General features: G+C 41.0%; 2 protein-coding genes across 6 annotated transcripts in view; both read right to left on the reverse strand.

Moving 5' to 3' along the window:
• LOC102216668 (meteorin-like protein) lies at positions 1-8978 on the reverse strand. The gene is made up of 6 exons (XM_023334365.1): positions 8884-8978; positions 7191-7374; positions 6862-7087; positions 2757-3018; positions 777-863; positions 1-142 (listed from the first exon to the last, which is right to left on the reverse strand). Exons 1-6 carry the CDS (start codon positions 8976-8978, stop codon positions 1-3), a joined length of 996 nt encoding a protein of 331 aa, XP_023190133.1.
• Positions 7289-15795, reverse strand: part of b3gntl1 (UDP-GlcNAc:betaGal beta-1,3-N-acetylglucosaminyltransferase like 1) — a 27355-nt gene continuing 18848 nt past the window's right edge. For 4 of the 5 annotated variants that reach the window (XM_023333383.1, XM_023333385.1, XM_005805063.3 and 1 more), the window contains one exon: positions 7289-7374. The gene's annotated coding sequence lies outside the window, so the exon portion shown is untranslated. Of the gene's footprint in view, positions 7375-8984; positions 9616-15795 lie in introns of those variants that run through there. The other variant, XM_023333384.1, reaches the window with a different exon arrangement.

Consider the following 15795-nt stretch of genomic DNA (forward strand, 5'->3'; position numbering starts at 1 on the left):
TTAGCGGGGATGGCAGGCCGAGCTGGGCCGTTTCCAGGGCCGGTTGTTATGGATGTTGCTGTTAAGGGGGGAGTTGGGTTTCTGCAGAGTGCTCGGCTTGGAGCTGAGCAGCGCGCAAGACGCGTGTTGAGGTCTTCTCGGACTACAGCCCAACATAAACACACATGCCGCATACGCATCTTTCGGTGAAGACAGGAGGCGTTACACGGACGGCCCTCTCAGTTTTATAGCATCTATCTTAGACCTTTTTACTACGTCTGGATGTCTCCTTCCTGTTCCGTCTTCTGTTACACTACCACTCACATTATTTCATGTTAAATCAGTAGGTCATATAAAAACAAATCACATTTTTGTGCAAAGACACGCATTTTAAAAGACAGTCTGCAAATTTTGAGGCTATGCCCTTGCCTTGTTTAAATTTTTTATGTCGTTGGTGATCACTGAACGATGCTTCATATTTAACTTTTGTTGACAACATAATTCTAGTATCTTATTATTATTCTGAAGAGCTGCTTTGATTGTTTTGGTGTTTTATATAATATGAAGTTAGACAGAAAACTGAAACATTTGTAATATTGGTGTCACTGAAGCCAACGTTATGACAGCACAGTTAGAGACTTAAAGAAGTCAGAAGAAAAGCAACAACACTAGCGTCTCCTCTGAGTGTGCAGCTATCCGAACACCATGAGGTTTTCACTTCCCGTTGCAAGGTGTTATTTTCCAGGACTAGCAGAGGAATCAGACAAATTTACAATTCATCCATCCATTGTTTATACTCTCTTATCTTTGCAGGGTCTCTGGAGGGCTGGTGCTCGTCTCCAGCAGCCATTAGGCAAGAGGTGAGGTACTGCCTGGTCACCAGTCTATCACAGAACAAAAGACACACAGGGCAAACACGCATTCACATAAAGACTAACCAGAACCTTGAGAACCAAGTCATGTTTTTGGACTTTGGGAGGAGGTTGGCGTGCCCAGAGAGAAACCGCACAAGCATGGATGATTTGTTTGTGATTTCTCTATGATCTCACAAGAATTGAAGTGTGTTGCCTAAAAATGGATCCAGAAATGTACCTCAATATAAGGCCCACTAACTCATAATATCATCATCATTAGGGCTTTCCCAACCTGTTTAAAGCTAAAGTAACATCAGTGTATGGACACTTCTCATTTTGAAGAACATAATTGAAATGGATTTAGCAAAAATAAATAATTAAGGTAATCTTAACTAGCCTAAAGTTCTAAAAGTTTATTGCCCGCGAGATTATACGTAGGAAAATTTACTTTTATAAAGTGTTATCCTGGTCGTTGCCTTCCTATGAAATTCTGCTTAATTCTAATCTCACTTCACTACTCCCTCTGGACTCTGGTAAACGAACAGCTATCTGGTTCAACTCAGCACTCCTCTATTCATAGTGGAGGATGGTTGTCTACAGTCCAGGCAATTTCCGGTAAGCTTTGTATCATTACACCAGTGCATTACGTACCTCACGGCCAAACTTCAGTGATTGAGTAAAATCGCTAAAATGATTCATCCACTTCCTGGAATCCACGCCTCCAGGAAGCAATTGTTTCAGTATCAGAGAGTCCAGACTCATCTGTACACAGCGGAGCACAGAACAAGGACTGGTTTTCACCAGGCTAATAGTGTGTGTGAGAGTGAAGGCGAGAGCAGAAAGGTGACATTCCATCCATTCCTGCTCTTCCTGAGGAAGGAGAGAAAGCATTACACACACTGCTGTTGACAGCAGACGTAGGGAGAGGCGTACAAACACCCGTCTAAGGTCATTCACATCCTCCAGCTCTTTCATTCCAACATATCAAACATCAAAGTTACCATTCATCTCACTTAGCTATCTAAAAGCAGCTCTTTTGGTCCGTTTGGCTACTGCTAGATGTAGCAGAATGAAGCATCTTTCATGAAACTCAAGAGAAACATATTTTTGCTCTTGCTATTGAACAGGCTATGTGTTTTGGGAGGGATGGAGGTGAAAAAATAACTTTGTTTCTCTTTTTGCACACATAAAAAAATAAATGAACACCGAGTGTCACAGACAAGATGCCAAACATAAAGAATTAGCCCTGACTTTTCCTTCTCTGCTACTAACTAATGGTCACTCACATTATTTTTTCATATTGGTTAATATTCTTTTGTTTACATTTATTAGGATGTTGGTAACTTTTTGTCCTCTAACGTGGATCTTCCTTTATTTTCATTGCAAAGTTTCTCTTGAGTTCATTGTAGTTCAGTAACAAAACCACAGACTGTTCAGCTTACCTTTTTGTTCATAAAAAACGACACCAGGTTTATTTTTCTGTAAATATGTATAAGCCACTTAGACCCATTTGCAAACCCCACACCAATTCAGTACACATAGACTCACAGAGCTGCATACCATAGACTTCTCTCAGAAGGCTAAAATTTACAGGAAGCTTTTTACAAAGCAAACTTTCATTTCTAGAAATAGCAATAAGGCCATCATCGCAACAACTAGTAGGGCACAAATATCACTTTACAGAAATCAGTCATTCTGTACATTAATACACTCGTAGTTCACAAGAGTTGTCAAATGGAGGCAGCACAGTCAACAAAACCCGGATCATGTTTGGCTAAACTGCTGCTTGTCCTTTTCTGATCTATGCTCCAGTATTTTTACCCATAACTCCTTCATTTTAAGGCGAATCGTCTTCCACCAGAAATCTCTCAGTTCGTGTCTATGTGGCAGGGGTTTGTTCCTGCATTCACTGCTTCAGCGTACAGCTTTAAGAAGTCTCTATAGCGAGGCGCACAGCCGAGCCACGCCTCACCAAAGTGGACAGAGCCGGTCAGGAGGTACTCGTCCTCTGCTGGACGCACAACGCACGGAGCGGGAACGCTGACCCGTCCTCTCCAGCCCTGTCCTCTGGCTCCGCCCCACGCAAACAGGCCGCTCTTCTGCTGGAACAGCCGACGCAGAGTCACCGTGACAACGGGGTGCTGGTTTGAGCCCGACGCTGCATCTCCAAAAGTGCCACAGCCAGCTTGAAAGATCGGACAGGAGAAGACAAGGCAAAGGAAATGAAATGAAATCGGTTTGAACTAAATGCTGTGGAAGTTAAAAGCATTTTCGATTTGGGCCACATCACTGGGCATCAAAAGCCTGGCATAGCTAAACATTAAGAAACTATTAAAAAAATATATAGGTTTCTCTGCATTTGATGAGTACTTCATAAAATTTTAAATTATTTAACATCTTTTTACACTGATGTAAATTGGCACTGTACAAATAAAAAATAATTAGATTTTAATTAAAAAAAAGATGTCTAAGGTAACAACTACTACCATAAAGCTCTGTTTCTGTTCTCTTTAGGCCGCAGGAATCTTTCTTCTAAAGGATCGGATAAGAAGACAGTCTGCTCTCATGTTAGTACTTTGAAATGTTACTAAAACCAGCAGGAGGAGCTTGGTTTAGGTACGACCAAGACTGAACTTTCATTTTTGCTGGTTACCGTATAATAAAAGTTACATTTTAAAATCATTCAGCAAAACAGAGGAGGTAAATTTCTCCCTTTGTCTTTGACTTGTAAGAGTTACATAATCTGTAAAATATTACTAACAGCTGTTTCCAAAGTCTACATCTGCTGCCAGCAGACCACTCTTCATTCTACACTGTGTGCTTATGTGTTGATGCATTTACCGAAATCACTCGTGCAGACAGCCATGAGGACCTCTTGATCCGAGCAGGGCTTACAGGTGACTAAATCAGAAAATGGGAAAGGAAGACATATTAGGTATCCTTAAGAAAAACACACAACTTCCTATTTTCATAGCTTATTTCATCAAAATTAGCTACCTAGAACTTGGGCTCCAACTAAACTACTCTAGAGCTGGATTTTTCTTTCATCGGTTTCATCAATATGAAGAAGGTGCATTTTCTCAAAAATATTGACTAAACTGAAATAGCGGTGCCACATCAGCAGGTCGAGAAAACATGAACAACACAAAGTATAACTCAGAAACAATCCCTGAAGTATTGTGGATTTGCTTTTGACAACTATTTCTTCTAGATCATTAACCTTTTCAGCACACGTTTGACATTTGGAAGTGGGACAAATCTTGGGGAAACTGAAAACAAAAGTGCACTGTTGCTCATATTTGTTGTACACAAATCAAGAATCAGCATTCAAAATAATATAAACAATAATATAAATATCACACTTCACTATCCTCACATTCTTAAGATTTAAAAAATAATAAGTAGAAGTGGCTGTGTTTAGAGAAAACACACTGGTGTTAAGGTTTACATCTTAACTTTACCTTTTCACCCTAAACATACAGTGAACTTCTTTTTTCCCCATTCTTAAACAGTTATCTACAATTAATTGGATAAAGCCTTAATTGTCTGTATAGCATGTCATGTTGCTGTTTGCCTGCAAAACAACATATTTGTAGTCTTAAATACATTTTTGAATTTTGAGATTTCAGCCTTCAATAAAGATCCAAATTGTTCCCGTTGCACATTGGGTAATTTAAGGGTGTTTTCACACTTGATAATGCGCTAGAATTGGTTTGATTTGGGACTAAAATTGCAACATGTTACATTTTCAGCTGGTGTAGTTGACTTTCACACTGCACTGCGTCACATGATGCAAACCCTTTGAAAAGCCCGTTTCCCACCCTCCCCTGTAGTGGCTAAGAACTACTGAAGGAAACGAGACAAAAACCTCTGTCATAGCAATGCCTGCTTTAATAACCAAGATAAAACTATACACGAGTCGTCTTCCTTCTTTACCAAATGTAAGCAAATGCAGTAGTGTCCGATTTGAGCAGATTTCACTTTTTGTCCTGCTAGCGCTAGACTCTTGTTTCTATTTCGTTTCTATTTTGTATTTGCCCAGAATGCCCTGAACGATAGTCTGGTTCTTGTTTTTGGGTCTGTCGCCGGTTTGCTTGAAATTCACATATGCATTCAAACAGAGACCTGGGTTTGTAGGCAGACCAGAGTTTGATTTTTTTGGTCTGCACTAGAGTTCGATTGCACATTCCCAACTCCCCAAACAAACCGGACTCTAAAGACAAACCAATTAGAGTTCTGCTAAAGTGAACCGAACAGGGATGGTGTGAATGAACACTAAAAGGCCTCCCCTGTGCTTTAACAGTTTTCTAAAAACAATGATTTTAGAAAACATTGTTTTCACTCTCCTTGGACCAAAGTTAAAGAGGTCCAAGAGGTTTTGGTGTATCTGGCTGTATCTTTCAGCCAGATACACCAAAAAATCCAATACTTGCTCTTTCAAAGATCGACTTTCCATGTGGATGAGTGGAAAGCGGAGCAAAACAGGTCTGCAAGTCTGCTTCCAGTTCTCTCTGTGCTTCTACGTGCAGGAGGGTGTTCATCCAAAGAGATCAAAAGAAATAAAGCGTGCATGAATGAGCAAAGCAGGTGACTAGAACTGAGAAAAAGCAGACTGAATCGGGGGATTAACCTTCGACCCTGGCAGCTATAAAAACAGCACTAAAACGCCAGACGCACACCCTGGCAGGAAACTTCACTGGGGAGGCTTTCTTCTCCATCCTTCCCCACCTCACCTCTTCACACGTGCGGGTGGGCTGCTCAGAGATCCTCCTTTAAGGAGAGGGGAAGACATAGTGGTGGTGGTGGGTCGGGGGATGGGTGGTGTCGGTTTTGACTGGCAGCAGAGGAAGGACTGGCTGACCTTTGTGCTTGACCCTGACAAGATTCTTTTCGATTGGTCTGTTTGTTTTCATATGTGCGGCTCACTTGAGATAGAGAGGAAGGGCGGGAGGAAGGCCCCATCAAGGTTATGATGAAGAAACAAAGATTGAACGGCGCCATGTCTTCTGGCTCACAAATTTTATGTTTTTTTTAGATCGCTACAGCTAGTCTTCCAAGCTCAGTTTCTGCTTTCAGAGCGCCAGACGCCACAGAAAGATCGTAGATAATCTACCAAGAAAAGTTAATGATGTAAAGATTAAATTCCAAACATGTGGAACTGGAAAAAAGTTAATGTTTCTCTAAAGCTAATTTGTGATAGAACCATCAAACTGAAAGAAATCTCTTAAGATTTTATAAATACGGAGGTAAAACTGTATAAAATAACAGGATATCTGAGCCAAGAAAGCAATTCAGTTCAATTCAAAATACTTTAATGATCTGAAATGGATATTAAATGTTGCTGCAAATTATATTAATTCAAGATTTTTCAAAGTCTTATTGTAGATGGTGATGGCTGTGGGCAGAAAGGATCTGTGATAGCTGTCTGTATTACAGCATATGTAAAGAAGCTTCTGACTGAAGACAGTTTTTTTATGATGGTCTCAATCATAGAAAGTCTATATTTACAGCCAATCCTGTTTGGTTTACATTTAATATATCCAACGCAGTGGTTGAGGTGAGGTTTTGTTTTTGTTGCCAAAACAAAATCTTCCATGAAAATATTTCAACTAAAATGAAAGCAAAATGAGACTAAGATTAAGATTTGTAGGTTAGTGTTGATACAAAACCATAAATTATTCTCAGTTCAGCAGATCAGAATTTGCACATTATCTTTAAGGCATTTAAATGTACAATCAACTAACTTTAATGTAACACATTTAAATATTCTGCACCTAGTATTACAGCACTAAAACAGCTCTAATTACATCATAGACCTACTGTAATGATTCAACAATCGAGTTTGTAGAAAAAAATCATGTCTAGTTACACCTAAATATCACAATTTTAATGGCAGGAAATTTCCGGCATGAAAGCCTAAAAGTTTGAAATTTATTGCATCTTATAAAACAAAACAAAAAAAAGAGCATGAAGACACAAAAACTTGTGTTTAGTGCCTTTGGGAAAGCAGAAATAAGCTTCCTGTTACCTGGCCCCTGATGCAGGTATGGGTACATATGGGCCCCTGGTCCCTGACTGGGCACCAGCTCATACTGGAAAGCTGTGATCTTCCTGCTGATGTCTCTCTGTGGGACGGCCTCCACAAACAGAGCCCCCTCCTTCAGGCTGAAACAGCGCACCGCGCCCTGCGCCTGGTCGGCGTCTGAAAGCAGCAGCCTCAGGTCTCCTTGGTGCTCCAGGTACACATGAGAACCCTGAACAGGAAGGGCGGGAGAAGTCGTTCAGAAAGTGTGAAACAACCAGGCAAACGACAGCTGCAGGTCATCCAGGTGAGATTCAGGTTTGTTTCTAAACCACCTGGGAGAAGGTTTGAGGCTTGATGCAGACGAAGACGTCAGCCGTGCGCCTGGATGAAGACTCCGTGTTGGGTCGCAGGTTGACGATGATGGCCCCGGTGGGGTAGAGCCACTCCAGGGACCCCTGAGAGCAGCGGAGGTAGACCTGCTCCACATCTCTGCGATGAGCTTCATGGCTCAAACCGCTGCAGATAGAGAGAAGATGACTGTTCTTAAGAGTTATTACAAAGAGATAGAATTCAAAATTATGACCAGTGTTAAGATAGGATGAATAATCTGTGTGATTATAGATACATCCTACAACATAAGTTATATACTGTATATATACATACACAAACGCAATCACACTCTCTTGACTTTCTCCCATTTTCTTCGTTTTCTAGCTGCAAACTAAAACTTAGTACATTTGCATTTTATGAGAGAGACAAGAAGTGTGGGATAATTGTTAAGTGGAAGGATTAAGATGCTTCTATTTATAATTTGTTTACAATTAAAAATCTGAAAACTGCTTAGATTTTTAAATCTTGACAAAGATTCTCAACTAGATTCAGGCGAAGGCCGTTATAGGACAGGAAAACGCTTTTATCTAAGCTTCTCAATTGTAGTTCTGGTTGCATATTTCCCTGAACGATTCTGTTTTCTATGAACTCTTGAGAAGCTCACCTTTCCCCACAGCAGGATGCTCCCACCACCATGTTTTATAACATGGAAGATGCGTTGAGGGTGCTGGTTTTCTGTCACACTTACTATTTTGCATGTAAGCCAAAAAGTTCAGTTTTAGTCTCATCTAACAAGAGCACCTTCTTTCACATGTAAAAAGAGTAAACAGGGTATATATATATATATATATATATATATATATATATGCACACCACACTTTTAAGATTTGTATTTATAAATACCCCCCAGCCAAACAGCAGTGGTTTGTGGTTGAAATGTACCAAAATGTGAAAATATTTCCGGAGGTCTGAATGCTTTGCCACAAGAGATCAACTGAAAGTGAACTATTAACAGGTGTAGGCAAACACCAAACAAATCGTTTCATTTGTTTGGCAACCCGCAAGATCTGATAAAAATCGTTACAAGTAAGAGGCGAGTCAACTTTACAACACAGTGTTGGCTTACATCTTTTATGAGCGGGGGATTTGAAGGAGCGATCAAAGGCGCCCTGTGGGTGTATTTACCTAAGATAAGAACCGACACCCCAGTAACGGAGAGCCTTCAGGAAGGGGAACGTTCTCCGGATAAGGCGCCCGCAGAACGGGCGCCTTATCACACTCGAGGTTTATCACACTCCAGGCATCATTTTTGGTCTGCCTGCTTTGGGAGTCGTTTTCTTAAGAAGAGTGACATTCAGAAAAGAAATGCAAGCAGGACTGGCGTCATTGCAACAGAAACCACAGGCAATGACGCGCAGGGACCAGTAGATCTTTAACTCATAAACTAGAGTTAGATTAGCCTGGCCTTAATACGACCTTAGCTTGGCCTTCCTGAACACATCTACAATCTTGCTCAAGAAAATAGAAGTCGGTGGAGTTAAGATCTTATCTATTCTAACGGAAGAAAAAAAAATCGACAGCATGCGCTTTCAGAATTCATCATTAACAGACGGACAAAACAGAAATTTGAATTTCTCCGAGGAAAAAAACACCCCCATCGTTTTATCGACGTTATTATTAATCGTTCATCCTCACCTTCCTCTCCAGCTGCACAGGTCACTAGAATACTGTGCCACAGCCCGGCACACCAGCACGAACACGACCCAGTGCGTAGCCCACGGCCGGAGCATGGTGGTCTGTCCGCCCTGGCGGTTCACCGGATCCCCCCACCTCCACCAGTTCAACCTCACGCGCTCCCCGCAACTTATCCGCTTTAAAAATATCCACAACAAGCATCGGCAGGGAGCGCGAGGGGCTACATGACGCGCGGGTCCGAAGTCAAACCCGGAGCGTCTGAGGTAGGAAAAGAATCGGACCTCGGGGTTGTTTTAAAAGGGAGCAGAGCGCAGGCGCAGCCGACCGGACAACGGCGGCTTGATTAGAGCCAACTTTCTCTGAGAGCGCGTCAGCAGGGGCGCGTGCCAGCAGCCGACTCCGCTTCAGTGACACGCGAGCTCTCTCTAAAACCCCTCCCTCCCACAAGCTGACTGACCGGAAGGAAAGGTGCGGACACAGTTTTCAGTTAAACTGCCTGCTAAAGGCTTAACAACTCTTTAAGTAATTGAAGTCTGGGCTATTTTAGGTTTTCTATAAAACCCGACAAGAATAACCTGCTCGTTTCAGTGTGGCTTCGCTTCATAGACAAACTTCTGCAACAGTCAAAACAGCATGCAGACCAACAAATGCATGCTCACAAACCTGTGAAAATGTCTTTGGTTTATTGTTTGGTTTGCGTGGGCCCACAGTTCACAAGGTGTGGTAGTTGAGCTGCCGCAGGTGGTTGTCAGAGGAAATGATGGATACACGTCAAAACAAAGATCCCGAAGCAAAACTGATTTATTTCAGCAACAAACAATTTAATTTGATATAGCTTTCCTTACACGTTGAGAAATATATTTCAAGCATTTACTGTGGGCGATTTTGCTACAACTCATCTGTTTAGCAGAAATGTTTCATTTCATATGAAACAAACAGTAATAAAAAATAGCAACACCTGCTTTAATAACCAAGGTTACACTGTGCTTGATTGGCCTATAGTGCTAAGCAGCCTGGACTTTAGCATTAATCACAGATCAGCTCTATGCCACACACACTCCCAAGAGTAGCAGAAGCATCAACCTAGTATTGCATATACTGAAGTGAAAGTACTCAATGACTGGTAAACTCCAATACCTTTCAGTAAGATAACCTTCCTCAATATCGTGCAAGTCATGTGTAACCAACAGAATTGAACACAGATGTGAGTTACACTTTTAAAATGAATTTCAGAAACAAACTTTTTAAATAAATCGCTAATTCGTCGAGATGCTCCTTTATTTGCAACGCAACGACAAAGTGTTGAGCTGAGAATCAACAGCAGAACAAAGAAGTTGTTCCAGGATCTCAGGGGGCAAAGTTATGAGAAGTCCCAGTCAAAACTGCAGCAGATGACAGTAACCAGGTACGCACCTTGTGGCTGCTTATCCTGCATTCCAGTTCCCTCTCAATTCTGAATTTGCATCTGGGAATAAAATCAAAAACCTGCTTAATAAAAAGAATATTTCACTGAATTGTGATTCAACGAATGTTTGTCAGTAAGTTTTGTTGCTTTTTAGGGAGGCTAACGGCCAATCAGAGCGAACTCCGTTTTAGCAATTCAAACAAATCAAACTGAAGATGTTTGTATCTGTGTAATAATTGAACTGCCAGCTGTGTAAGGCACTCCATCCATCCATCCATCCATCCATCCATCCATCCATCCATCCATCCATCCATCCATCCATCCGTGGAATACATTAGAAGATCTGAGGCTTTGAAAATACCAAACAGAAACAAAGTCTTTCTTTTGGTTGAACTTTCATTTGAATGTTAATGAATGTTTTGTTGGCTGAGAAAATGGTGATAGAAATTAACAATAACAATGTCTTGTTAAAATGTAGAAAGAAAATAGCAGCGATTATCGTTATTAAAAAAAATGATGCAATGGCATTTTCACTGAGGTTGTTAACCGCTGATTTAAGTTTAATCCCTTGAGTCCACATAGCTTTGAATGGTGTCACATTATCGTTTACGCTCTGTTTTACTGCCAACTCTGTGGCTCACATTGCTCCACTGGTCTTATTATAGCTCTGCTCCATGAGCTCCACAACCTAGCCTTCCTGGAAAAATACAAAATAAAGGTCTAAATAGAGCTGAAGAGAGAAAAAAAAAGTCACATGCATGCCCCAAGCCCCCGTTTGCATCCTGAGCGGTTTTCCCGTGAGAAAACACTGTGAGGGGCGAGCATGATACTCCGTCGTCACATTCCCCTCGACTGCCAAAGTTGTGCAGCACATTTAGAGAAATACTGTAGTGAGGTCCTCCACCAAACACTCACCTCCCCCCTCTCTCTCCACTCCATCAACACACACACACTTCTGCCAAAGTGTTGCAGGAAAAGGGATTAGAGTTGGCTTAGAGTCCCGGTGTAAGTAAAGGCACAAGAAAACAAAGAAGCACCAAAAGGGCCAAGCTTTTAATAAAAATAAGCACAGTCTCATGTGAAATCCCTAATTATGCAAAAATAATTCAATTCCATTTTCAAGGTATTGCTCCAATCTGTAGCATTGTGCATGTAATGTTTTTTATTCCACCTTTCTTTTTTAATATTCGAATTGCACTTTAGGTTGTTTTTGTGAACTCTTTTATCCAGCAGGCATGTTGTAAAATATTCTATTCGCAACAGAGAGCGGGGACTGAAATCTATCAGCCGAGCTGCATTCAGCAGTAAAAGGAAACTAAACCCCACCAGAATTTGTAATGCCAACCTCTTCCTCTTTTTAAACTCCGAAAATAAAAACACTTTCACCACACCAGTGTCCAAAGAGGCTAAAGACGGAGCCCTGATCCAATCACTTCCCCACCGCACAGGTCTGCTGCCGCGATGCTTTTGACCTCAGACGCTCCTTTGACCACCTGAAGTATTTCCAGAGCAGCGCAGCCTCTAACCTCCCCCCCCATCCGCCTGCAGTCACCTGGCTCTTCTCAAGCGGCCTGACAGAAGGAACGCTCCCTGTCTGTCCTCACGCTGCCCCCCTCCTGAAGCCCCGCGCACTCACATTCCTCTATCTCTTATTTCAACCCCCGAGACCTTTGATTTCCTCTTTCTTTGAAAGAAATCTTAATTTATCCACAGTGGGCAGCTGAGAAACTTCATGGGCTCTTTAATGAACCAAAGTATCTTGCTCAAGAGCAGTGATGGTTGGCTGTTGAAAAAGAAGAAAGAACATTTAGTCAGGAAGTACACCACTTCATACTTCCCTGCATAAAGGGCAACAGATAGAGGTAGTGAAAGTGAGAGAAATCGTCTTTGGTCACCTCTATCTGCCAGAGAGATTGCAGTCCCCCCACCTCTGCATAAACTTTAGGTTGATCAACAACTGTAGTAACGATTGTAACAATATGAAGACCCAAACAAACAATGAAGACACATTTATCTTGCTTGTTTTCATCTTAAGTATTTTTTTTACAAATCTAAACTCAGCTTCTAAGCTTAGCTGGTATGAGTTTAATTTTGTAGATTTTACATTTCTCTAATGTAGAAGTATAGTAATATGTAACTGTTATAAAAAATGTTTTTAATTTGTTAAAATTATCATTACAGTTTGCTAAGGTACAGATAACCTGCAAAACTATCTGCAGACGAGCTCCTCTGCCTTCTCCCAGGGCTAACTACAGAAATACAACGGACCATCAGAAACGACCAATCACCACCAGGAGGAGGGTTTTGGCACCGTCTGTCATGCTCATGTACGCGCTGCTCACATCCTCCCCTCTTTCTCTCTGCTATGCTTTAGCTGGTTCACCAGCTAAACAGTTTTCCTGGAAGTTGTTTCTCCACCATTAGCACATTTAGCAGCGTGTACACAAGCATGAGCGACAGCGCTTAGGCGCTCCACCAGGCTCTGATTGGTTGTGTCTCACCAAGAGTAATGCATTTCTGCAGATGACAGTGGAACCACTGGGAGCAACTGGAGGAGCTTGATTACCTCACACATTATCTGTTTCATACTACACCGTCACAACATAGTGACAGTTTCAACAAATATGCAAAACCCTTTTTCTCTCCTTACAGTTACAGACTGCAGCTTTGAATAAATAAATACATTTCCCAAAGGAACAACAACAAAACTACCTGCGGTTGGTCCACAATCATAGCAACAAATTCCAACCTGTAGTAAACTGCAGCCAAAACGTGGCAGCAGTTTAAATGTTCAGAAAATGGCAGCGACTACAAAGACTCCTCTGAGATTACACTGGTTTCAACATGGTTGGAAGTCTGCTGTTACCGCTCTGGTAGCTTCAAGTTGAAAAAGATTAGGCTCTGTAGTATCACAGTGAAGATGCCAACAGAGTTATCCACTGCTAGAAAGATACTGATTACTCACTACCATTAAGACAACCCCACTTCTAAAAACTTGAGCTACTCCTTTCACTGGTAACATTTGAATTTCACCACAGCCTTGATGTACCGCTTAAAGTAGCAGCTTGTTAGGAGCATGTTTGAGAGAACCAGTAAACATTTTATGACGGCATAAACATTTATGGAGAAGTCATTAAGTGTAGATCGTAATCTATTAAAACATATTATCATACTGAAATGAAGGTTTTTGAGTTAAAGGTGCTTCAGAGATAAAAAAAAAAAAAAAAAAAAAAATTAGGGACTTTCTCTTGACTGGTCCATGAACTGTGTAGGCTCAGCAAATTAAAGACCATTACAAAGAAATACAGAGAAATGTTTCAGTCTAAGTCATTTTAAGTACACCCACTCTAGAGTAGAGGTTGCGTCATGCTGCGGGCTGCACGGTTGCCTCTGACACTGGAGCTGCTGAATGTATCTCAGAAGATAACAAGACATCTCACGCTGCTAGAGCCCTCGTTCCATATGAAAATGTTAGGTTTATCAGCAGCGTAGCAATCCAAAAAAAAATATGCAACAACAACAAAAAAGAAAGTTATGCTGCTTAATTCTGACTAGTGACAGTACCACTGAAGACCTGGCAAAGAAATAAGCTCAAAATGAATATGAACCTGACAGTCACAGGAGGTTTAGTGGTAGACGACACCAGCAGAAAGGTGCTACATGACTCCAGAAAACTTAGGAAGGTAAATTGGGCTAATAAATGTTTGGTTTTGTAACCTTTTATAGTGAATACACAAAACAGACTGACTGAATTTTCCCTCCATATTTTCTGAAGTAGATAGTGATGACTGAGAGGTTCTATTTATGCAGATCATAACTGCAGGTTTGGCTTTCAGCAGATACAAAAAACATGTTTTAATAAGTTCTCGCTCTGTCGAGCTAAATCTATCGTTCAGTGGAATCTGTGAGTTTTCTAAATATATTTTCACGATACAGCAGCATCATTTTTATTCGGTTGAAGAGGTGCTAAAGATTAATAACAGGAAGTGGGCCGTGGAAGCTTCCTGGTTTCAAGTCAGCCCACTCCTCTTTACTTGCGCAAGCATCTTCCCTGCGAAGAGATACTGAAACAAAGGAATGCGGCACTGTTTCTGGTGAATGAAAAAGCCCCCGCTCTCTGACCTCCACGACCTCTCCACTCCGACACTCGCAGCTCTTATCTGTCTTTATCAGCAGAACTACACAGAGATCTTGCAGCTGCGTGTCTTTTTTTAATCCTACAGACACTTGTGGGTTTATTTGACCAGTGAGGGCACGCAGGCCCCAGAGTCAGGGTCATCCATTGTGCCTGGTGGGTTTGGTTATCGGCTCTGATGCCTGCCGGGAGACGGAGTGTAAACACTTAGCAAAACTCTGTTTACGCTCTTTGAGTCTCTTTCATAGATTCTCCATTAGGGCTCGCTCTGGTCATCCACCAAGTGATTCATCATGAGGGCCGAGTGAGTAAAGCAGACGGCACTCAGACAAAAAAAAGTTTTTTTTTACTTACACAGCTTATACCGAGCGATGTCACAACGATAAATGTGTTGAATCAAATTATAAAGCAACTTTTAACTTGACAATAACTAATGTCTGGGGTGTTGTTAATCACCTATTGATAATAAAGTTAATAGGAGATGTCTGAAGTATATGTAAACAATATGACTTTGTAGCGATTTCCCTGCAGGCCAGATCATCTTATTCTATGGTTTGACTTCTCGTGGTTTTCTTTTTACAACAGCTTGTCTTTTATCTGGATTTCATTCGGGTATAAGCAAGTATAAAGCAAAAAAAAAGAAAAACTGGACTTTATCATCTTTTTTAACCATGATTGTGACTTCTTTTTAAACTTCTGTGGGCAGATTTACAGTAACTCTGACCATGCTGCTGACCCAGAAAAAAAAGCAGAGGGGGGAGAATTTTAAGGGTAAGATCTGTTTACCTTTGGGTAAAAAAAAAAATCTCTTCTTTCTGTGGGGCAAAACAAACCATTTTTTGTGTTTATGTATGACAACTGTGCCCTCTGAAAAAGGTTATTGTTCTTTAGATTTCATAAGAGAAGCAGAGAAAGAAAAACAGAGTTGAGCAAAATCCATCTTTCATTTGGAGCAGATGTGTATGAGTGGATCTGATTTTACATGGTTGCATCAGACAAAGGACTTGTTTCGAAATCCGGTCATAAAAAAATCCCACCCCTAAGAAGCTGCACATTGTGTGATGAGACTTCCTTTAACTTTAGAACATGTGTTGGGCTTCAGTATTTAACTTGTGAAGTCCAAACTGGGCGTTAGAAACATAAAAACTGTTTCCAGATTTCTAAATGGTTGCTAATGATGCTGAGGTTATCTAATAGGACAGCTAACAGTGCTACCTCTGAAAAGACACACATTAAGAGGAAGACTGACCCAAAATATTTGTCCTCTTGAACAAAATATATATATTTTTTACAGGTGAATCTGAATAAATTAGAATTTCATCATAAAGTCCACCTAGTTATGTAATTCAATTCAAACAAGTGAAACTTGTGT

This window comes from Xiphophorus maculatus, chromosome 5, assembly GCF_002775205.1.
Source record: "Xiphophorus maculatus strain JP 163 A chromosome 5, X_maculatus-5.0-male, whole genome shotgun sequence".
NCBI classification, from domain to species: domain Eukaryota; kingdom Metazoa; phylum Chordata; class Actinopteri; order Cyprinodontiformes; family Poeciliidae; genus Xiphophorus; species Xiphophorus maculatus.